Here is a 22,320-nt window from a genome sequence, read left to right on the forward strand (position 1 = left end):
ATTTGATTCAATTTGAATTATATTATGTCTTAAATGACAATAAGTTATTTACTGTATTATTTGGTTTTGTGATATGTATATAAATACTACCATATTATAATATTAATAATAAATATAAATATTAATATATGGTATTAATATTTTATTTTTAATTTAAAATAATTTAATTAGAAAAATTCCAAGTTTATAGCCGCACGAAGAAAGCTCGAGGAAATTGTGAAGTGAGTGAGATAAAATTGAAGTCAACTCAAGGTCCTCTTAAAATTGTAGCAGTATTCCTTCTTGAAGCCAACAAAACTCTTGACCTTGACAATGACAAAAGACAAAGACAAAGAATTCTGATCAATATTCAAAGATTGTCGACGTACATGACTTTCCTGAGTCTTTCTTCTAGATTACTTTATTATTGTCATCAATTTTTTAATTTTAATTTTGACTGTGACCTTACAACTTGATTGGCTTCCCTTGGCTGACTGCTGCTGCTTCCACCAACTTTCCTTCATCTTCTCCTATATATCTCATCTCCCTTTTCACCAATTTTCTCATTCATTTGACCCTCTTTCTGAATTCTCATTTCCAACTTTCTCCAGATTCGTCTTCTTCTTCATAACCCAAATCACCTCAGCCTTCTTCAATGGACTCAACACCATGGCTGGACTTGGACACCAGACTTGACCTCAATCTTAATTCTTTGCCTCACAGAGGTGAAGCTCCGGTGAGTTTTTTTTTATCTTCCTTGGATGTTTTGATCTGGGTTGTTGAAGGAATATATTCTTATGTAAGTTTCTTTTTGTTTCAGAAGAGAGAAATATTCCAGGGAGCTTTCGCTGGATTTGTGCAAAAACCTGAAGAAGTGAGTGAAAAATTCTGGGAATTAATATTTTCGTGGCTAGATTTTGATTTTGAGTTTCTTTGAATCGAGCTTACAGTTTTCTGTGATCAGACTAGCGTTTTGGTGGAGGAGTTGAATCGGATTAGCGGCGAGAACAAAAAGCTGACTGAAATGTTGACAGTTTTATGCGAGAATTACAGTGTTCTTCAAAAGCAGTACATGGATTTGATCGGGAAAAACAGTTCACCAGAAACGGAACTCACAACATCGAAGAAGAGAAAAAAATCTGACAGTGAAGATTGCAGCAAAATGACTGGATTGAATGGACAGATTGAGTGCAGTTCTAGTGATGAAGACTCATGTAAAAGGCCAAAAGAAAACACCAAGACAACTGTTTCCAGGATTTATATGCGCACCACTGCTTCTGATACAGGCCTCGTAAGTTCCCAACTCCATGATAGTCATTTTCCAACAATCTTTCTTGTTGAAGGGTTTCTTGTTATATAGAGGTAAACTTAGTTTTAGTAGCGGAGACGGATCACTCTTTTACTTGAGATTAATTCGAATGGAAAAATCGAGAAAATATGAGCCTCTAGAACAAAGTTAAGGGCAACTCAAATCAACTCCATCTCAAGTTTGAAGTTCAAAATTTAGTTTAAGTGCATGATTTAGATTTGCTATTTATTATAAAATAATATTGTTTTGATAATTATTTAATATAATTTGAATTAAGTAATAAATCAAACTTAAATAGTTATTCACTTTATTTATAAAGTAGACTAAATTAAATTTTTTTTAAAATCAACTCTTTTGATTCAAACTTAATTCGAATTTGATCTACCAGATTTAGTTAATTTAAGTTTAACCTTAGTTTATCAACTTTTTTGATTTAAACTTAATTCGAATTTAATTTACTGGATTTAGTTAATTTAAATCTAACCCTAGTTTATCTATTATTGACTAGCCCGTCTAACCACAACCACGTGTATTAACTCAGGTGGTCTAATCTCTTCCAGTTCAACCCACCATACTCAAAAGTCTTGGATCAACATACTTTGATATTATATTATATATAAATCTTAATTAAGATAAAATAAATCAATATAACTTCGATTTATATTTTCCAACAATTAGAACATAAATTGATTAGCTTGACTCTTGTTGTTTACAGACAGTGAAAGATGGATATCAATGGCGGAAATACGGCCAAAAAGTCACCAGAGATAACCCATCACCTAGAGCTTACTTTAGGTGCTCCTTCGCTCCCAGCTGCCCGGTCAAGAAGAAGGTAATTGCTTGAGCCAAATACTTTAAATTCACAACTGACAAACAAGTTTAAATTTCCTTTTTCCGATTTTTAAATATAAACTTTGTTCATATACATTCAGGTGCAAAGAAGTGCTGAAGAGCCATCTGTTTTGGTGGCCACCTACGAAGGAGAGCACAATCATCCGCAGCCTCCAAAACCTGAGCTATCGTTAAGTCCAAGCCAGGGCTCGACTATTGGACCCGTTTCACCGGCGAGGAGGTCTCCAAGTCAAGGTCCTGGCGGTGTAATGCTAAATATGTTCCAGGGTGGAGTGTTTGAGGAGGTCCAAAATGAAGTTGTGGCTCCTGGCATTCAACAGATTTTGGTTCAACGGATGGCCGCTTCTTTGACAAGAGATCCGAATTTTACAGCAGCGCTTGCAGCTGCCGTTTCAGGAAGATTTGACCAAGGAAGATCATAAAAATGGTAGCTTTAATAGCAAAATTGGATAAGGTTAAGATTTATTCTTGACTTATCTAATATAATGAATGAGATTAATTGTTAAATTCAATATTTTATCTATGTAGAATGCTCTAGCATGGTGAAACTGACAACTCAACCAGGGAGAGTTCTTAGTTCTGTATTTATTTGGCTTGCATTATTAAACTTGGAACATGAATGAAAGTATTCCGTTACGTTATGTTTATAAATTCTTCAAATTAATTAAAAAAACAGTCCTTTTCTTGCTAGCTTAAATTTTGTTGTTGCAAATTAGCAAAAGCAGCTCAAGCTCAGTGCATTTTGTCTGTTCAATAAGATGGAATCGCCTTGTATCTTTTCCTGGAATGTATCCGCGATTGAGTATACCATCAATGTATTTAGACTTCTGACTGCCAGTCTGGGTTAAAAAGGAATCTGTGGGTTAAAAAGGAAACAGAATCTATAGGTTTTTTTTTTTTTTTTTTAATTATTATTTATGAGATCCATTTATCCCTAAACCCCCAAAAGTTTTCTTATTAAATAAGTAATATTACATATATGAATACGTATTAACAAGTATTAACGGTTAACATGTCATCAAATAATTGAGTTATTTAATTGTTTGATTTATTATTAATTCAAAATCTTTTACTCATATGATATGTCAACCTATTAATATTGTTTAACATAATGGTCAGTTTTCTCTGATTGGTAAAAAAGAAATTCTTTGCCCTTGCAACAACTACTCATCCTAACAACATTACATCTCAACATTTACATCCCTATAACTCAAAAAAATATACAAAGACTAGTATAACATTGAAGAAAAATAAATCTAATATACCGATATGTTTATAGTCTCACTCGTAGCTTGCCGGGAAGATTTCATCAACTCCACCATTTCTGCTCCAAAAACAATGAACCATGTCAAAAGATGGCCGAACAAAAATACAATGATTCACTATAAAACATTTAAGTCCCAAAGGAAAACATTAAAATTGTTAGGCTTACTAATTAAAATGGGTATTTGTAATCCAAGGCTGGCTGATAAATGCCCTTATTCTACTTGAGTACCATTGCTCGTTTGTCTCTTGTTTGTTGTGTCGAATCCTAGTACAGTCTTCATACATTGCAGGAGCTTGTGTCAATCAACAAAAATTGCTGTATCTACCGAATGATGATCATTTGATGATGTTTCTCTCCAAGGGACTGTTTTCCGAGTGTAAAGAATCCTTTTTGGCAGAACTCATCTTCAACTTTTCACTTTCTGTTTCCTTCTGCGCTTTCTTCTTTTCAAGTTCAAGTTGCTTGCAGTTTTCCTCGTGTGCCCGGACAAACATCCGCACAAAGTTGAGCAGAGTAGACACAACTGCAAATTTCAGAAGTAAATGTGACACATACCAAAGAATAAGTCTGAATAAGAAACCCTAAAAGACTGCATGCTTGATCGTAGTGCTCAAGAACAACCAGAGGTGACAACCAGAATTCCTGCATCTAGTATGTTCTCAATTCTCAAATAAATTTGCAGAAGTAACTTTCTTTGTTAATTCTTGTCCAGCATAACAAAAGTGCAGGTAAATTAAAACAATCACAACAATTGTTATTAGTATTTTATGATACATGATACATATTGTACAATACAATACAAGTGAAATATAATAAACATCTTATAGTGTATCAAAAAATGGTATGATATAGTGAGTATCTTGTACAAGACAATATATATTACTAACATAGATTAATACACATTTTTTGGATTAGTGATAACACGATGAAGGTATTTTAAAAGTATTTGTGATATTTTTTAAGATGATAATGTGACAATTAAAATTTTTATTAGTTTATTACTATTACTTATAAAAAGACGCAGCCTACAATACGATATGATATGCGATAGACAATATAAAAAATTAGGTTTTCAATACACGATATGATACATCATTAGACTACCATGATCACAACCATACAGTACCTTGCTCAAAAGGGCACCAAGTTGGATCTTCACCAAAATATTGAGCCAATGCATCTGCATTTCTACCCTGAAAATATCCAAATTCTTAAGTATGTCCAATAATACATGCATCTTTGGTTACAAACATACTAAGTGTCAAATTATAACAAATAAGTAAATAAACATACATACCACACCAGAATAAAGTGATGCCAAAGACCTCACTTCACCTTCAGTAAAACTAAGGAACTCCTTTAGAATCTAAACATTTTTTCGAATGCCAAGAAAAAAAGTGTCAGCAATTAAAACAATTAGAATATAAACAACATGCAAGTATAAACATAATCAGCTAATGGAAGGTCATAATCATCAAGGTAACTAAAGTGTTCCTAATGGGAAAAAGGTCATATCCTCCTTGACTAGGGCTATGTCAAGGAAAATATTCTGCCCTAAAGGGAGAATAATGTAACTAGAATGGAAAAGCTTTCACATCATATCAACCAATATATGAAAAGTTGAAGCCAAATTGGTCACTATTCACAGCAAATGCTCAAAGCCAAATAGTTGTTGACACCAACAAATTCTCTAAGATATTAAGCTCATGAAAACACCTGATCAAACATATTTAAAGAACCAATATAAAGAAGATATTTGAAGGCCACACTGGTTACTAGCAACTAGCAACATATATCTCCATTCTCAGAGTTCTGGCTCATTCCATACTGTAGAATCATAAGTAAAATATTCCTTGAGATGTCCAAAGCTTTATTGTGAGCTTTACGAAACAGAAATTATATGCAATACGCATACTTAGGAACCTTCTACAAAGAAATGCATGTGCAGCAGTTGTCCAGGAATTACCTTGCAAAAATTCTCCGACACTTTACCATCATTTTCCGAGGCAGTAAATTCTTGTTCAACCTTCTCCAGTCCTTTACTAATAGCTTGCATTTCCTCTGCCAAATATTTTAGTTGTATCTGCATAATGATCAATCATTTAGCTAGGCAAGCTAAATATAGAAAATTAATTTTCACAAGAGCAAGAAATGGAAGAAAGGGAAGAAAAGAGAACCTTGGTTACAGCCTCCAAACTCACAAGATCTTTTGGAAAATCTAGAAGTTCTGGCAATTTTTCAGCAAGTACCTACAGCTTGCAAAGCCAAAAAATGATCACAAAGGTACAAACAATTCTGGTTTTCAGAGTAGCATCAAGACTGATCTATGGGCACACATGATGCATAAAGAACAAACAGAATAATTTTTATACCAAAAGTTAATATCTAATCACATCTCAACTGTACAGTAAATAAACTGAAGAAAGGAGTTATGCAAAAATTTAGAATTTCTGTTCATCGAATTCACTAAGGAAGAGAAGGCTGTTGAGAAGGGTGACTGATGAAGTTGGTAAAGGTGTTATGTATCAAACAAAAGCTTCCAAGACCTATGTTCTGTGCATTATAATTCCACTTAATTATTCTTGCTCATATGTACAAGGCAGTACAATGCAAGGATGCATATGACTTAAACTAATTGTACTACAGGCAGCTTTACCTCATTTTTCTCCACTTGACTTAATTAATAATAATGACAAAGTTAATAGGACCACACATTATGACTTTGTTCTCTTTTGGATGTTTTCTATCAAAAACTAGTAAAATGCAAAAGCTCACCCGTCACATTTTTCTGATAAGATTTTTGTAATAGGTCCTAATACAATAACCTACACCATAAATAATTTTTTTCCAATTTATAAAATCTCCCCATATAAAACAAGCCATAGTCATGGATATTAATTCCAATTAAAAGATACCAGATTGTGCGCTCATATTAGCATGGCACAATGACATAATATTAGAGATACTCACACATACAGCCGCATCAAATAGATACACATATAAACATTTGTCCAAAGTTAGAATCTAAGTAGGACAAAGAAAAGGTAATGTCATCTATCTTACTAAAAGTATAGACCCATGGACTGGAACAATGTGTACAAGCAGTACATATGTTACCAGGCATTCTACCTTACAAAGGTAGTGCATGAGAGTCATCTTGTTGTTCCGGGCTCGAGTTTCTGTGAGTTTGAGGAGACTATCTAATCGGAATCCCACAGCAGACCCTTCAGCAATAATATTGAAATCTCAACAAGGAAACAAATAACAACAGCATATATGAATGAATAGAATATCAATTGGCCAAAAACAATAATGTGTGAGCAAATGTATGCACCTTAGCTACCTATAACAAAAACCATGCTACATCCAGTACCAATAATAATTAAAAAATAACAGGAAAGTAAAGACAGTGTAAGAATCTATGGACCCAATCATTGAAGGTGGCACAGATACCATCAATGTTGTATAAGTTCTACTCTAAACCTTCAAAATTGTCTCATTCATGTCAGGGTGTTGCTCCTTTCTTTTACTTATACTAGCAAGTCTCTTGCTTTTCCATGAGTCCTAATTTATGTATTCACCCTCCATTTCTTGTCACTTTCAAGTTCATTTCATTCCTAACTTGAGATTGTAAGCTCATTAATTATCTTGTGATGAAATAAATTTAGCATGCAATGATACACAAATATCACTACTTCAGATGGTACACAAAGACAAGTGTTAACAGATGAGAAGTAACTCACCCCTTGCAGTTCCATGGTTCAAAGCATTACCCAGAGAAAGAATAGTTCGCATGATCCTTTTCAACTTGACCGAATTTCTGACCTGATGAACATAACAGTAGCAATGGTATGAAACATGGGAATGTTAAATGAAATTCTATCATTTAAAAAAGCTCCAAAATTAGAAAAGAGAAGCAACTTGCCTCTTCAGATGCAGAATTTATAGTACTCAAATTATTTCTGAGGTCAGAAACCTGAAAAAAGAAAAGAAAATGTTTCATGAACTCTGATAAAAACAACACTGAGAAGCATCATGTGAACAATAAGACCAAATAAATTGTCCTCTCACCTGAGTACGGAATTGTATTTTAAATGAGAAAACTCTGAGCTTTGATTCCACCCGTGGCACTTTCATCAGTTCAAAGAAGAACTGTCACAAAATACACAAGGCCGTTAATTGAAAAAAAAAAAAATAGAAGAGGCAGTTGAATGTTATTTTTTGCAAACCATATATGGCAACTCTACCACTTATAGCTCACAGATTATCATCATAGATCTTTTTCCACTGATTGATTGAAAGAAAGAACATGGAAAGGGCAAGGTAACACAATTTATTTGTAGTATCAGTTCATAAGGTTGGAAATAGCCAAACTGGACTGTGACATAAATTTGAAAGAGAAAGACATCATAAGCAAAAGAATATTTTACTCACTTGTTCACATTTTCCCAAGTTTTCCTTATTGCCATTATAATTCTGAACACAAATGTACAACTGTAAGTCTGAAGAAGCACCATTGCTTAAAAGAAAGATTTCTACTGATAGAAAAGGGAACTATACATGTTATTACTATGGAAAAGTGAACACATTTTCAATACCTTGAGTAATTTCATCTCTTCTTTAGTTGGACAAAACTTAATAAGGTTATCAACCTGATCAACATCCAATGCTGAATCATCCAATGAAAGGACTGCACTCTGTGAGACATTAGCAGGAAAGATACAAACATAAGAGAACTACCCCAAGGGCTCTAATATGTGAACAGCTGAACTGGTGGAAGAATAATTGTCTAATCAGTGAACTATGCTCTCATGAGAAATTAACTATGGAAGTTTTGGTATACATATACTTAGAGGCGTCAATTAGGCCAGCTTGGCCTGAAGCTCAGAAAAAAGCCCGGCACAGAAGGGCCCAACCCGACATGGCCCGTTACTGTTGGCATTTTAAAAAAAATTAATTAAAAATTTTTTTTTAAGAAAATGTAGGGCCTGACCCAGCCATTGGCCTTATACTTCCATCGTGCCTGCCCGACCCGTAAGGCCCACTACTGTGCGGGCCTTAGGCCAAGCCCAGCTCACTGCCGCCTTTATACACACTTTAAGAAGCAAAAAATTGTTTCAATTGTTTTTATTTAAGAAGGAAAAGGAATCAATGAGCAAGATTCACACCTAAGATTTACACCAACCCCATGGTGCCATCCACATAAAACCCAGGAGCAAGTTAATTAAAATGTACCATACAATATGTAAATTGGCTAAGAAAGCGAGAAAAAGCATGATAAGGAGCGATAAGCAAGTCCACAATGGTCAAACGTGCAATATGTTATCATTTTGAATTGAATTTCTTAGAGAACCTAGGTTTAGATAAATTTATCAAGAAGTTTACTTCTGAAAAAAAAAAAAAATCCAATAATTCAGCTTACCATCAAATCGGGCAAGGGGACTTTAATCTTTGAAAGCATAATTTCACAGTTATAAGCCCGCCGAAGTTCAACCTACAAAAACCAGAAAAATATGTGGTGACATGGAAATAAAAGACTTGATAAGAACAGATGATTGATCTTTAATTAAGAAAAGACGACGAAGCAAACAATGTCATCTCTAAGCCCATATGTTCAAAAACAATCAATAAAAATTGAACACTAATTACCAGCTGAACTTTCTCAGATTTGGGTCCTGAGGAACAACGATTTGACTTCCTACCTTTGCCCCCACTATCTGAATTTGGAGCAGCAGCTGAGAAAAGACTCTCCAGTTCTGTCATGTCAAACTCTGGAGCTCTGGCCCAAAAATAAATTAGAACAACAAAATGCCAACAAAATCACAAAGATCAAAATATTATTAGGCAAATGGAACCAAAGAAAGAACAAAAACTAACAACATGATGCATACTTGGAAGCTTCATCCAATTTCTGTGCTTCAGCCCATAAGCTTCCTTGCATTGCTCTGGTTAACTTTAACCAATGATATGGCTTCAAGTTGTTTTTCCTAGGTTGGGATTGACTTTTAGGATTTGAACGTGATATTCCTCGTCCCTTTGCACAGAATACAGGGGCAGAGGGAGGTCCAGGAATAGGAGGGATATTGCCATTACTAATTTCAAAATGAGATTGAGGAGAGACACCACTAGCTTTTGATAAAGGAGCTAGTGCAGGTGGCATAGGAGGAACATTTGTAGATTTATTTGGAGGAGGTGGTGGTGGTGCAGGTGTAGTAATAGAACTCCTAGACTTTAAAGGAGGTGGAGGTGGAGGTGGAGGTGGTGTTGAAGATGTAATAACAGAACCCTCAGACTTTAAAGGAAAGGGAGGTGGTGGAGGAGGTTTCAATGTAACAGCTAAACTCTTTCTAGAATCTGGCGAGGAAGCAACACAAGAAGCTGATGAAATAACTGGATGGGGTGGTGGAGGAGGGGGTGTTGAAAATGGTCCAGGAAAAAAAGGGGGTAGAGGAGGAGGAGATAGTGTTGGAAGTGAGTCCTTAACAATTGAAGATGGAGATGTTCTAGACAAAAGAGGTGGTGGGGGAGGAGGAGGGGGTTTGGAAACTGTGTTATTGACAGAGGAAACGGACATAGATGTACTTACAAACGGAGGTGAGTATGAAGGAGGCAAGAGAGTTGACAATGAATGTTCGGCCATCAGAGGTTGAGATGCCCCCAACAAAGAAGAGGGTGGAGGAGTTGAATGTGAGCTCTTGGTAACAGAAGATGATGCCTCTAAAGTAGAAAGCACTGGTGGTGGGGTAGATGGAACTGATAATGAATGCTCTTTGCTTTGTGATGTGCTTCCAGGAAGTTGTGATGTGCTTCTAGAAAGTTGTGATGGTAAAGATTGTGTTTCCTTAGGAGACGGTTGAGAAGGAGGAGGGGCTACATTTTTTATAGTTTTATGAGCCTCCAGTGAAGATTGCAATGAGGGAGGCAACTTTGGTGGTGACTGTGGTGAAGTAGGCACATGACTCAGCTGCAAAGGTTTCAGTATATTTGTGACGGAAGGAGATGAAATGGTTGCAGTAGGTAGAGGTCTTGTCACTTGATAAGGGACTTCTTCATTATCAGATACATCATGATCTTGCAATAGAGTTGTAATGCCAAGGTTTGCAGGTGCACTATGATATTTTGATATAGACACAGGTGACCCTTGCAAGGAATTGCCAAATGAAGTTGAGTGAGAGAGAGAAGTTTGAGATAATGGCTGAGAAATGATCTTAGATTTAGTAGGTCTTTGGAGAGTAATATGATGTTCTTGGGCTTCAATCTTCTTGGAGGGGGAATTTATATCAAGGGAAGGTTTATACGGTGGTGTAGATTGTTTAGCTTGCGCAATAGATCTAGGACTCTTGATGTTACTTTCTGATGCTTTCAATTTTGGTTTCTCCACAACTTTTTCAAGAGCTAATTCTAGGAAACCATTGCCTTTTATTTGACTTTGGGAAAGACCGTTGTCCAACTTTTCTTGGAGGATACTTGACAGTGTAACATGCTGAAGCATGCTTAGTGCAAAATCTGCCTTCAGATCTAGCCAATCAACATTGTTAAAAATTTCTTGAACTTTAGCAAATGCTTCTATAGGAAGACCATCCTTCTCCTCTACACCCGGCAAATCATATGAAACTAGAGAAGAAGTAGCATCCATCTCTAAGAAAAGAACCTTCATCCAGATACGATATATTAATTCCATAAAATATTAAATAGAATAAAAATATTCAAAAACAGAGGAAAGCCAGTACATACCTCCGCTCTGAACCCCTGAGGAAATTGATCCTTAGCATTCCACAAGATATCAATTTCCTCAAGATTAAGCATCAAAATATTTGATCTTATAAAGGCTGTATTAAACATGACCCGAAACATCATCTCTTCACGCTCTTGACCACTATCCAAACTAATACACTCAACTACAACATCACCTTGAACATGGCAATGGATATTAATTTTTACTAATTCACAATCTGCCTGTAACAACAAACGGGGGAGCTATATATGTGTATGATCAAGTTTGGGAAGAACAAAAGATACACCTTTGAATAAAAGTACTGGAAGAAAAAAAAATCTAGATAATTTATTATAGAAATTTATAAATCTATTGACGAATATCTAAAAGCAAATCTTCATAGATATTGTAAGAAATATTTGTTTTGGAGATTTAAATATTATATTACTTGTTTTAGCTAGATTTTAATCTTCCTAATCAAATTTTCGTTAGTGTTAGTGTATGTGTGGAATTCAGGTTGACTTCAGTACACTCTATATGCAGGACCTTGAGTTAGACTTGAATACAGGAATGCATAACTGAACACCGATATGGAATCTCTCCTTTTTTATATGGAATAACCCATGATTAAAATTGCACAATAACAGGACAAAAAAATAATATAAGTAAAGAAACTTAAAGGCACCTGCTTGTAATGCCGGACAACTTTGCTCTTTTTTGGCGTCGAGAACAAAACTTTGGGTGTTTGATCAGCAACCATTAGAGGATCCTGCCCATATGTCCTAAATATTGGGCAAAAACCCCCTTCTCCATCCAAACTAGGGATGACTCTAAAAATAATACAATCCAGTGTAAGTGCCCTATCCAGTGGAGGCCATTTAGAGGTTACATTCCTTCTTGAGACATACTGAAGGTATCTCAGCTGAGAGGGCAATGGATTCAGTGGTGACATCAACTGCACAAGCCCACGAGGTGCTTGCTTGTAAATCATGTCTAAAGTTTTCGTCTCCCCAGTGAACTGCTTTCTATATATCAAGAGGGCAGCAAGCATAAAGGCCAAGACTGGCCACCCACCTCTTTCACAATGCATCAACAGCACATTCTGTTGCCTGAGAGAGAGCCAGTTTTCACTTGACCTCAAGAAGTGATGCATCATCTCCATTGGGAGTAAGGGGCAACCTTCATACTGACGAGGATAATCCATTACAATCATATCATACTCAGACAATATATTAGAAATCTGGCTCTGATTCTCTCCTTCTCGAAAATTAAACACCATGAATGAAGCATCAGGAAAGTGGTCACGGAGTTTACCCACTATGCCTCCCATATACACCTTATATTCTTCATCCTCCAAAATGTCCATGGTGAAGCAGCAATCAAATACTAGATAGTTCAAAAGCGAAAGAAGAAGAGTTAGTGATTGCATTCTAAGATTACAATTAATGAGTTTTCATTGCAACAGCCACTATTACCTAGAAGAATTATAATCCAGCAACTCAACTTTTGCATGGCATTTGACAAAGACTAATCATGTTGTACCAGCATAGTATAAACTAGACTCAGTGTTGCTTTATTTATGAAATGAAGATGAGAATGATTATTAAACAAAAATGCTTCCATTTATATCTCACAAAGGTAACTATAAATCACAGAGAAACTTGCATGATGATATATCTTCCGTTAGCATAAGGAAAAAACATGTTACGTATAAAACAAATCTATTTTTCATCATCAAGATGTCTGGAGAAATATTAATGGCAAGGTCTCACCAAACTGTGTAACAACATTTAATTCCACTGAGGCATTTTCTATGTACTTCCTTTTACAGTAACATTATAAAATTTAGACAAGAGTAAATAAATATAACATCTCTACACTTGGTCTGTCATGCCAAATAAATAAAAGGCAAAAGGAAAAGAACAAGCATACCATAGACCCGTTCAGAGATCTCCAACAGCCCATCAGGCGGCTTCCTGTAAAAGAATTTCTTAAACAAAGCCATTGTTTTTCTTTTTCAGTGATCCAAAAATATCACCCAAATGTTCGACAAAGTGCCACGATGAAACAGGAGAAGAAAACAATCCAAACCCAAATAAATAAACGATGGGATTGAAGAGAGTGAGTGTAAATTGAGACAGAAGAGACATGAATGAATTTTGCCGGGTTTTCACGAAACACCCATGTGGGCATTACCATTGTTGTCTTGACATTCACACTTACTAGATAAACTTAGCTTTCAATCAACAGAGTTGCCTAAAAAAAGGAAAAAAAATAGAAATAAATGGGATACTCCATGTGGGTATTGAAGGGATAGACATGGCAAGTTTGTTATTGTGAATAAGAATAAGAATCCAAGCATCTGAGGCTGGTCTCTCAAGGTCTCTGTCCCCGTCGTGTGTATTTGTTCAATAGATAATGCTGATAATGACGTTCCTCCGTTACTTTATCATTCTTCTTTGTTTTTTAATTATTATTATAATTATTAGTTTGGCTTTCTCGCTTTACAAGAAATCAGACAAATTATACCAGTACTAGATTGCTTGACAGAGAAAGTAAGGGAGATACAGTTGAGCCGATTTTGAATACATTTGACATTTTATTAGAATAAAAAATAATTTAATTTAAATTTTTATATTAAAATTAAAATTAGTTTAAGTTTGAATTAATTCCTAAATTTAGAGTTTATAATTTAAATTTATAATTTATTAACAAAACAATTTTATTAAGCCTAATAATAAAAAAATTAAAGATAAAATCGTTCTCTTTTTTTTATTGTTCATTATCTTCGTTTGATTATAGAGAAATAATTAATGAAACGTTAAGATAAAAAAAAAAATCGTTGGAGATAAAAATAATAACTGAAGAGGTAAAACAAAATAACTTTAGATTTAAAAGAAAATTATTATTTTTTTAAATAAAAAATTTAAATGAGAATAAAGTTGTTAATTTTAAAACGGTGAAATTCGAAAAAACGGAAATAGAATTCGAATTCTAAAAGTTGAAAAACCTTAAAATGACAACAATCGAAAAATCCTTCGGAAATCTCGAAAATACGAGTCAAAATCTCGTAAAACAGTGAAATTCGAAAAAACGAAACTGAAATTCGAATTCTAAAATTTGAAAAACTCTAGATTAGTAACAATCGAAAATTCCTTCGAAAATCTAAAAAATACAAGTCAAAATCTCGTAAAACGGTAAAATTCGAAAAAGAAAACTGAAAATCGAATTATAAAAGTTGAAAAACTCTAGAATGACAACAATCGAAAAATCCTTCGGAAATTTGAAAAATACAAGTCGAAATCTCGTAAAATAATGAAATTCAAAAAAACGGAACTGAAATTCCAATTCTAAAAGTTGAAAACCCTAGAACAGAAAAAACGGATATAAAATTCGAAAACTACATGATTAGAAACCCTAGATAAGAAAATTCTCAATTTACCCCCTCATGAAAACTTATATTCAAACAGGTCCACTGTTATATGGCAAATATCAGAAAAGCCCGCTGTGTTCTAAGGAATCTACACGGCGTCCCAATATTTTAAAAAAGTTAATTTACCCCCCTAAAAAACGGCCAATTACTGCTGAACGTGGGATGAACGCACTTGACGTGGGAAATACTGTTCCCACGTCAGACTGCTGATCTCTTCGGCAGCCATTTTCGGCCAAAATCTGGTTGTTTCGGCCTCCGATTTCCACATAAAACAAATCTACATGTTGTATAACATAAAACCCCTCAATCAATTCAACCAAAACAACCAAGAATCGAAACATTTTAAGCATTGTTCAACATCGAAACCCTAAAATTTTAAAGCGCAAAATCTCAATCAAATCTCAATAATATGAGCAATAACTTGATTCAAATAAGATTACGGGAGATATACTAACCTTATTTGCCATTTGCGGATGTCGGAAAGAAATAAAATCGACGAAAATCTAGTCGGGCGTGAGATGAACGTGGTGGCGTGGAAAGTTATGATTTTTCTTTGAAATGCACAGTAAAATCGCAAAATTTACCATGGGAAATAAGTAATTTGGCTGTGTTTATATATAAGGGCATTTTTGTTATTTTGCCAAACTCACGTTGACGTGTCAAATTACAAAAAACCCGACGTGGGCTAAGGATCTCCCACGACGCCCCAATATTTTAAAAACGCTAATTTACCCTCCAAAAAAACGGTCAAAGTCTTCTGAATGTGGGATGCACGTGCTTGACATGGGAAACATTGTTCCCATGTCGGACTGCCGATCTCTTCGGCAGCCATTTTCGGCCATATTTTGGTCGTTTGGGAGTCGAATTTTCACAAAAATTAAATCTACACGTTGTATAACACAAAACCCCTCAATCAATTCAACGAAAATAACCAAGAATAAAAACATTTTAAGCATTATTCAAACCGTAAACTCTAAAATTTCAAACCCAAAAATCTCAATCAAATCTCAATAATATGAGCAATAACTTGATCCAAACAAGATTACAAGAGATATACTAACCTTCTTTGCCATTTTCGGTTGTCGGAAAGCAAGAAAATCAATCGAAATGATGTTCGCCATGGGATTGTCGTGGGAGGTGGGGTTTTCTTTGAATTGTACAGTGAAAATTTGCCGTGTTTATATATGGGGGCAGTTTTGTCATTTCACAAAACCTGGGCATTTTTGCTTAAACTTGAATTTTTTGGGCAATTTCGTTAGACCCCTTTAATTTTGCCTATTTTTAATAATTTTCCATTTAAAAAAATATATATAATATTTAATATATATATATATATATAAAACTATATTTAAGAGAAAATTTAAAAAATAAAATAATAAATAAATTTTCAAATTTTATAAAGAACAGTTTTAAAATACATTAAATCATAAATGAGAATAAAATTTTAAACTTTTATTAATTTCATATTGATACTGATTTTGAAAAAACAAACCTATTTAGTATGATTTAAAATTTCCCTCCAAAACCGGAAAGAAAAGGAGAAGCTCTGCCTCTGCCCTGTCATTTCTTCACTGCATTTAATTCTTCATACCGTTAGGTTGTATTGCTCGATCCCCAATATGTACCCTGCTTTTAATGACTCGTCTCCTCGTTTACGAATCGCAGACGTTCTATTAATTCAAGACGCAGTCCAAGAACAGGAGAACGACGGAGAACTGTTGCCGGTGGAGAGCTGTACCGGCGTTGTTTCACGGTGGCTTTCTCGGTTTAGAGCGGCTAAGTTGAAGAAGTTTCCTGGCCAAGTCGACGAGAGCGAGCAAGATGCGACGTCAGATGTCAAGTGTTCGACGGGTGTATTCAACTGCGGTGATTCGCCATGTACGGTCCCGAGGAATCATCAGTTAGGTGAATAGTAGTGAAATTTAGGAAATTCATGCCACTTTGTTCCCCTTTTTGTTGATTTCAATTCAAATATTTGCGTGAAATATGTTATATTGGATAGACATATGGATGACTACACAGTCAGTAGTTTCGACCTCAAGCTCCAGCTATAGAAATTATCCTGTCATACTCGCAAGCCTTTGCTTATGCAGATAAAACGACTTTGTTTTTGATAATTTAAAATGATTTCGTTTTGCATTTAGCTTACGTAAGGAGTGTTAAATGAAGTTCAAAAAAACATTTTTTGCTCTAAGTTTCTTGAGCTCGATTTTAACTTGTATGTATTTGAGTTATGGAGCTCATGTGACCTAAACTTGAGCATCATCCGTGATATCAAGTTCACGTGCAAATTCAAGTCCTTCAAAACTCGTCAAATTCGAGCTTACACTCTACTCAAGCTTGACTTCAATCTACCCATTAGGACACGGTAATAGACGATGGGGTGGTCTCACGTCATCTAATTCTTTTATTTGTGTATTTACTTTTCTTGGTTTGATGAAAGACAAATGGAAATTTACTCGTAGGCCTTCGCTTTCGTTGATGAATAACGTCTATATTTTGAGTTTATAGAAAATGTAAAGTTGCCGATGAAACCTCATGTATGCTGCTAGCCTTTTTTTTTTTCCATGCAAGTATTGCTCAGTGACTTTTATTTGTAATGTTAGGCTGTCCGACGACAGGGCCCTCTTTCAATATGGGAGTTGCTGGTTGTTTGTTATATCTGATTGCTGCAAGTAAGAATGAACTCAATAAGATGATGGAGTTCAGGACCCAGATGGAAATGCTTCTTCAAGATGCCAAAAAGGAGCTGGAAACCGAAGATACATTGACTGACCCGTTCAAGTCCAACGATGAATTTACTTATTCAACCATTGATGTTCGAGAAGAAGTGGGATCTAGTTCTCATCATTCTTTACGGAAACCATCTTATGTTTTACCAGAGTTACCAACAATGAGGATGTGAAATCAGTTTTTGACATGTGACAAGCGTAAATCAGAACATTGTGCAAAAGGAATGGATCGGCTTGAAGCAGAACTTGAGGCGGAATTTGAACAATTTTTGGTGCAATATGCTCAACAGCAAGGCATAGAGGTACCTGAAGTGTTTTCTCTTTTGTGAATGTGGTACTTTTTCTGAATGAACTGATATTAAATTTTGTGTTTCAGTAGACTACTAAACAAATGCGAGTTTAGGGAAGTGTAGGCCTGAAAATTATTTATATTAAATCCAAACGGATCAATTGTAAAAAAACCATGGAGCCACTGTATACTGAAGATCCATTTTATTTTTTAGATTTGAAATTGTGGAAAAGCTTCTGTTTATAATCAAGCAGAAAGCTTTTTGGTTTCCATAACAACGCTGGTGAATTTTGTTTGTGGATTCATAGTTTCCAATTAAATCCAAGCAGTTTAGGAGTAACTTCACTTTTTATGGTTCTCCAAGATTCATGCTCTTGTTTTACTTATAGACATCCATAATTGCATCATCTGAGTTTTAGAGTTGGCAGGTAAATAAGGACACTGATGCCCCGAAAAGTCGAAGTTTTAGTTCTGGAGAAGTAATTGACCCTCAAGTGGAAATACACAGAAGTAGATTATGGAGTTCCACTTCCACCCCAAGAACTTGAGAGAAGATTGCATGAAGTACTGGAGGCAAGGCAACAAGAGCAGATAAGAGAGCTAGAAGCTGCTTTGGAGAGTGCTAGGCACAAGCTTCGCGAGAAAGATCTTGAGATTTCTAGGTGGAAAGACACTGCAAAGTTTCTTTCGCAGCATAATCCGGCAACTTCACGGCCCTAATTCTTAGGATGAAAAAGACTGCAGTGTAGCCTTTGAGAGTGAGTTCTCGACTCTTCATCGTGTATGTTTGATGATTAATAGATAATTTTTCTTCCTGTTTTAGCTTCAGGATTGCACAGTGTGAAATGTAGTTAGAAGAAAGTATAACAGTGAAAAATGAAAAGGTGATGCAGAACTTAGAATTATAAACTGTAAACTGTCATCTTCCGACTGATTTTGTTCAATACATAGGAAGGCACATCAGACTTGTTTCTCTGCATCCACTCAATTTTTGACGTAGTAAGATATTGGCTAGACAGAAGACACCGGAGACAACTAAGGATTGCTGTTTTTTAAAATAAACTATTCTGGTAACCATAGATCATTTTCTTTAACAAACCAATGTTTCTATATATGTCAATGATTGTTTTCTTTCTTTATTTAGGTAGATTTGCTACCAAAAACTGATAACCAAATTGGATTTTTTGGCCAAACACTACCATATAAAGAGACTCTTAATTAGGATAGCTGTATCTGGACATGTTAAGGGGTTAGGTTGGCTTGTGGCCAGCCGGACCCTCTCTAAAAAGGCATGGCTCACGGGCTGTGCTGTATTATTTAGAAAACAAAATCAGAAGTCGTTTTCCATGTTCTTCTTCTTCTTCCCGTGTCCCCACCAACAGCAAACAAACAAACAAACAAGCAAGATTTCTAACATGGCGTCCTATTTTCCTCTTTTCCCAATTGCCTCGCTTTATTCAAGCTTCATAAATCTATCTATCTATGCCTCCCCTGACGCTAACATGGCGAAAACGGAGCCAGGATCATTTTCTGAGGGCATCATTACGCTTGAGTCTGTGAGGGAGTCGTTGATCAGACAAGAAGATACTATTGTTTTTAATCTTATTGAGCGAGCTAGATACCCGCGTAATTCTCCTCTTTATAATCAGTCTTACTCCATTCCTGGCTTCTCTGGTTCTTTGTTTCAATACATTGTTTCTCAATCAGAGAACCTCTATGCCAGGGTCAGTTTCTTTCTTTCTTTTTTTTTTTCATTCCATTCTTGGATTTTTGCATTGCATTTATTAACATTGTTGGAACCCGGTCAAAGGCCCGTCTGGGTTTTTCTTGGCTGGGCTCGTTGGAATGATGATCAGATGGATAGTCAAATCAATTATTTAAAAACACCGTTTAAATATACATTAGTAATATTCCACAAATTCATTTATGGTCTCACGGTGTTACACCATCACCAATTTGAAAAAAAAAAAAACTAGAAGTATGCTGATATCAACATGTTAAAATCTATGGTTTATTATGAACAACACTATTAACCCGATAGAACCATAATTTAAGGTGGTATAATGGCAAAAGCCAATAGATTGTTCAGTCGACCTTTCTTCTGTTAACAAATTAATAAATTGATCGAATATATTTACCCATGTTTAGTTATTTTTAGATTATTGAGATATTACTACACGTATACATGAATGAATAGAAAATGATACTATTTATTCATATCTTATTATATGATTGTATGAATGAGAACCCGTTAGTACCATCTTTGGTAAACAAAGTATTAGTGTTGTTTAATGTTTATATTGTCTGCAATAGAAAATCCCAACAAAAATACTAAATGATCTGTCATGTAACAGGCTGGGAGATACGAAAACCCTGAAGAAAATCCTTTCTTTCCTGATAATTTACCAGGTTCACTATTACCACCTTACAACTATCCTAAGGTAATTTGGTTTTTTGTTTTCTGCAATTTTACTTTTGAAGGAAATTAAGTTTTATCAACTTTTTAACTAATGCCAACTACAGATTTTGCATCCCCCAGCTGCTTCTATTAACATAAACAGCAACATATCAGATAAATATTTCAATCAATTGCTTCCAGTTTTGGTTTCTGATGGTGATGATGGCAACTATGCATCAACTGCCACCATTGATCTTCTCTGTCTACAGGTAAGGAACTGTTTTGGTTCTAATCAATATGAAGAATGAGGGAGGTCAGGTCATGCTTTGTTATGCTGATTGTAAAGGTAAATGGTTACTGATTGTGCCCAGGCTCTCTCCAGAAGAATACATTATGGAAAATTTGTAGCTGAGGTTAAATACAGGGAGGCCCCTCACCAGTATGAACCTTTGATTCGTGCTAAGGTATTAAAGTTTCTTGCTAAGCACTGAAGTAGTTTCCTGCTAGTTAATGTTAGTGTTTTCTTCTCAGCAATCTAAGGAACCAGTGAGACTTGAAAGTTTCCAGGATCAAAATAACTAATCCAGGAAAATAGAAACTGCATATGCATTGTATTTTGCTGCATTTGATGAAATCTCAGTTTACTTATTATCTTTCTATGGTTTGTGGATAATTTTGAACTCCACAAAGTATCATTTGGCATCTCCCATCTCAAAAGCTAATTTAAAATGGTGATATTTTCCCTCATACTTATATATCACAACTAACCAAATTCCTAATCGAAGTGAGATTTCTAACAATCCTCCCTTAATCACATTTGGGTAATCAATGCACTATCGCTCCCCCTCAAACTAGACTAAGCATGAGTTTAAACGTTGTCACAAAATACCCACACTTACCTATATCAGGCCAAACATGAGTTTACATGCGCTACAAAGAGTAAAAGGGTTGAAATCTTCCCTCAACTAGACCTTTAGGAATAGTCTAAATTGGAGCAAAAATTACATAGATCAGAAACCTCCCATTAGAGGGATTGTTCTTTAAACCTTGAATTCTGATAACACTTATTGGATCTCTCCTATCCCAAATGCTAGTTTTAGGGGTGGGTTTTCTCTCACTTATATACCCACACCTAACCTAATTCAAAACCAACGTGAGATTCTTTACATTTTTCTTATATGAAATTCAGTTGTTGTCCTATACAAATATTGAATGAATAAATTTTGCTAGTCTTTTCCTTGCAATTTCTTACTTTCATTTTCTAGAACTTCAGATAACCCACTAATAATCTGGCATATTACTAAGCTAATGTTTTGGTTCTCTCAGAACAGTGATGCTCTGATGAAGTTACTGACATTTGAGAAAGTAGAGGAGGAGGTGAAGAAGAGGGTTGAGAAGAAGGCAATGATATTTGGGCAAGAAGTGACTCTTAGCAGCAATGACACAAAAGGGAAGCGCAAGATTGATCCATCAGTACTTTCTAAGCTTTATGCAGATTGGGTAATTCCTCTTACCAAGGTTGTTGAAGTTGAGTACCTCCTCCACAGACTAGATTGAATTTGAGACAGCTCCTATTTTCTGTTCTTGTTCACTGGAAATAGAAATTTTCCATTCACTGTAACAGAAATCATCTAATTGGACATGGCTGATGTACAGCCAGGCTATTCAGTCGTGTATGCTTAAACCTCCTCTTTGATCAATAAATTGCAAATACTGCTAAATTGTTGCAGGGATTTCTACATCCCAAATGAATTAAGTAGTTGTGTTCTGTTTCTAGAATATATTTGCAAACATAATTCACTTTTGGGCAGCACGGTGGTCTTATATGTCATGGTTTAAAACTAGATCGAATTGATTGGTTCAATCGGTCTGATTGGGATCAAAAATTAATAATGGTTCTGAATGAAAGTTAGCATTAGATTGTTTTGAATTATAACTCAATCAAAAAAGTTATGAGTGAATTAACAATTTAACTACAATTCCTCAAATATCATGTAAATACTAAGAATGAGTCGTAAAAAATAAGAATACATAAAGGTGGTTGGAAAATGACAAGACCAACATGAGATGAAGTTATTTGAGGTGAGATGACACAAAGAGAATGGTGTGAGAGAAACTACCAAAAAGGAGATCGGCGAAAAAGAAGAAAATCTTAATACTATTAGTGTGTAGTTAGAGTTTTTACGATCTCATGTGTTTTTTACTCTTTAGATTATGTGTTTTACTCTTTAAGGAAAATTTTTTTATTTTTTATAAGGAATAAAAATAATAAAATCACTTTTAATATATATCAATTTTACCTTTAAATAAATTAAAAGAGACAAAATCACCCATATATAATTTATTG

At 35.0% G+C, this 22,320-nt stretch overlaps 4 protein-coding genes across 5 annotated transcripts; 3 read left to right on the plus strand and 1 right to left on the minus strand.

The window, feature by feature from the left end:
- Nucleotides 1–536: 536 nt before the first annotated feature.
- Nucleotides 537–2,781, plus strand: LOC123200125 (probable WRKY transcription factor 40). Its single transcript, XM_044615259.1, has 5 exons — nt 537–715; nt 800–853; nt 944–1,270; nt 2,004–2,120; nt 2,221–2,781. Exons 1-5 carry the CDS (start codon nt 635–637, stop codon nt 2,560–2,562), a joined length of 921 nt encoding a protein of 306 aa, XP_044471194.1. The 5' UTR covers nt 537–634; the 3' UTR covers nt 2,563–2,781.
- A 488-nt stretch (nt 2,782–3,269) lies between these two features.
- Nucleotides 3,270–13,585, minus strand: LOC123200007 (formin-like protein 18). Of its 2 annotated transcripts, XM_044615081.1 has the most exons (18): nt 13,054–13,585; nt 11,807–12,507; nt 11,142–11,363; nt 9,299–11,058; nt 9,057–9,186; nt 8,830–8,901; nt 8,006–8,104; nt 7,842–7,883; nt 7,479–7,559; nt 7,333–7,383; nt 7,151–7,232; nt 6,537–6,631; nt 5,585–5,656; nt 5,374–5,490; nt 4,705–4,773; nt 4,534–4,600; nt 3,573–3,930; nt 3,270–3,464 (listed from the first exon to the last, which is right to left on the minus strand). In XM_044615081.1, exons 1-17 carry the CDS (start codon nt 13,124–13,126, stop codon nt 3,743–3,745), a joined length of 3,921 nt encoding a protein of 1,306 aa, XP_044471016.1. In that variant the 5' UTR covers nt 13,127–13,585; the 3' UTR covers nt 3,270–3,464; nt 3,573–3,742. The 2 variants fall into 2 exon arrangements, with proteins under 2 accessions (XP_044471016.1, XP_044471017.1); XM_044615082.1 differs by lacking the exon at nt 11,142–11,363 and having other exon boundaries at nt 13,054–13,584.
- A 2,550-nt stretch (nt 13,586–16,135) lies between these two features.
- LOC123200416 (protein POLAR LOCALIZATION DURING ASYMMETRIC DIVISION AND REDISTRIBUTION) lies at nt 16,136–18,511 on the plus strand. Its single transcript, XM_044615581.1, is given in 4 exon segments — nt 16,136–16,459; nt 17,161–17,588; nt 18,004–18,086; nt 18,088–18,511. Coding segments are annotated over 4 exon segments (1,005 nt in total). The 5' UTR covers nt 16,136–16,173; the 3' UTR covers nt 18,296–18,511.
- A 379-nt stretch (nt 18,512–18,890) lies between these two features.
- On the plus strand, nt 18,891–21,690 carry LOC123200415 (chorismate mutase 2-like). Its single transcript, XM_044615580.1, has 5 exons — nt 18,891–19,299; nt 19,930–20,016; nt 20,099–20,242; nt 20,345–20,437; nt 21,300–21,690. Exons 1-5 carry the CDS (start codon nt 18,922–18,924, stop codon nt 21,528–21,530), a joined length of 933 nt encoding a protein of 310 aa, XP_044471515.1. The 5' UTR covers nt 18,891–18,921; the 3' UTR covers nt 21,531–21,690.
- Nucleotides 21,691–22,320: the final 630 nt, after the last annotated feature.

This window comes from Mangifera indica, chromosome 17 (assembly GCF_011075055.1).
Source record: "Mangifera indica cultivar Alphonso chromosome 17, CATAS_Mindica_2.1, whole genome shotgun sequence".
Classification (NCBI taxonomy): Eukaryota; Viridiplantae; Streptophyta; class Magnoliopsida; order Sapindales; family Anacardiaceae; genus Mangifera; species Mangifera indica.

Coding starts and splice junctions, on each gene's coding strand:
- LOC123200125 (XM_044615259.1), top strand. CDS start 635: ATGGACTCAACACCATGGCTGGACTTGGACACCAGACTTGACCTCAAT. Junction 716..799: donor CTCACAGAGGTGAAGCTCCG/GTGAGTTTTTTT, acceptor TTTTTGTTTCAG/AAGAGAGAAATATTCCAGGG. Junction 854..943: donor TTGTGCAAAAACCTGAAGAA/GTGAGTGAAAAA, acceptor TTCTGTGATCAG/ACTAGCGTTTTGGTGGAGGA.
- LOC123200007 (XM_044615081.1), bottom strand. CDS start 13,126: ATGGCTTTGTTTAAGAAATTCTTTTACAGGAAGCCGCCTGATGGGCTG. Junction 8,105..8,829: donor TCCCCTTGCCCGATTTGATG/GTAAGCTGAATT, acceptor AATGTCTCACAG/AGTGCAGTCCTTTCATTGGA. Junction 4,774..5,373: donor TGTCGGAGAATTTTTGCAAG/GTAATTCCTGGA, acceptor AAAAATGTTTAG/ATTCTAAAGGAGTTCCTTAG.
- LOC123200415 (XM_044615580.1), top strand. CDS start 18,922: ATGTTCTTCTTCTTCTTCCCGTGTCCCCACCAACAGCAAACAAACAAA. Junction 19,300..19,929: donor CAGAGAACCTCTATGCCAGG/GTCAGTTTCTTT, acceptor GTCATGTAACAG/GCTGGGAGATACGAAAACCC. Junction 20,438..21,299: donor AACCTTTGATTCGTGCTAAG/GTATTAAAGTTT, acceptor TGGTTCTCTCAG/AACAGTGATGCTCTGATGAA.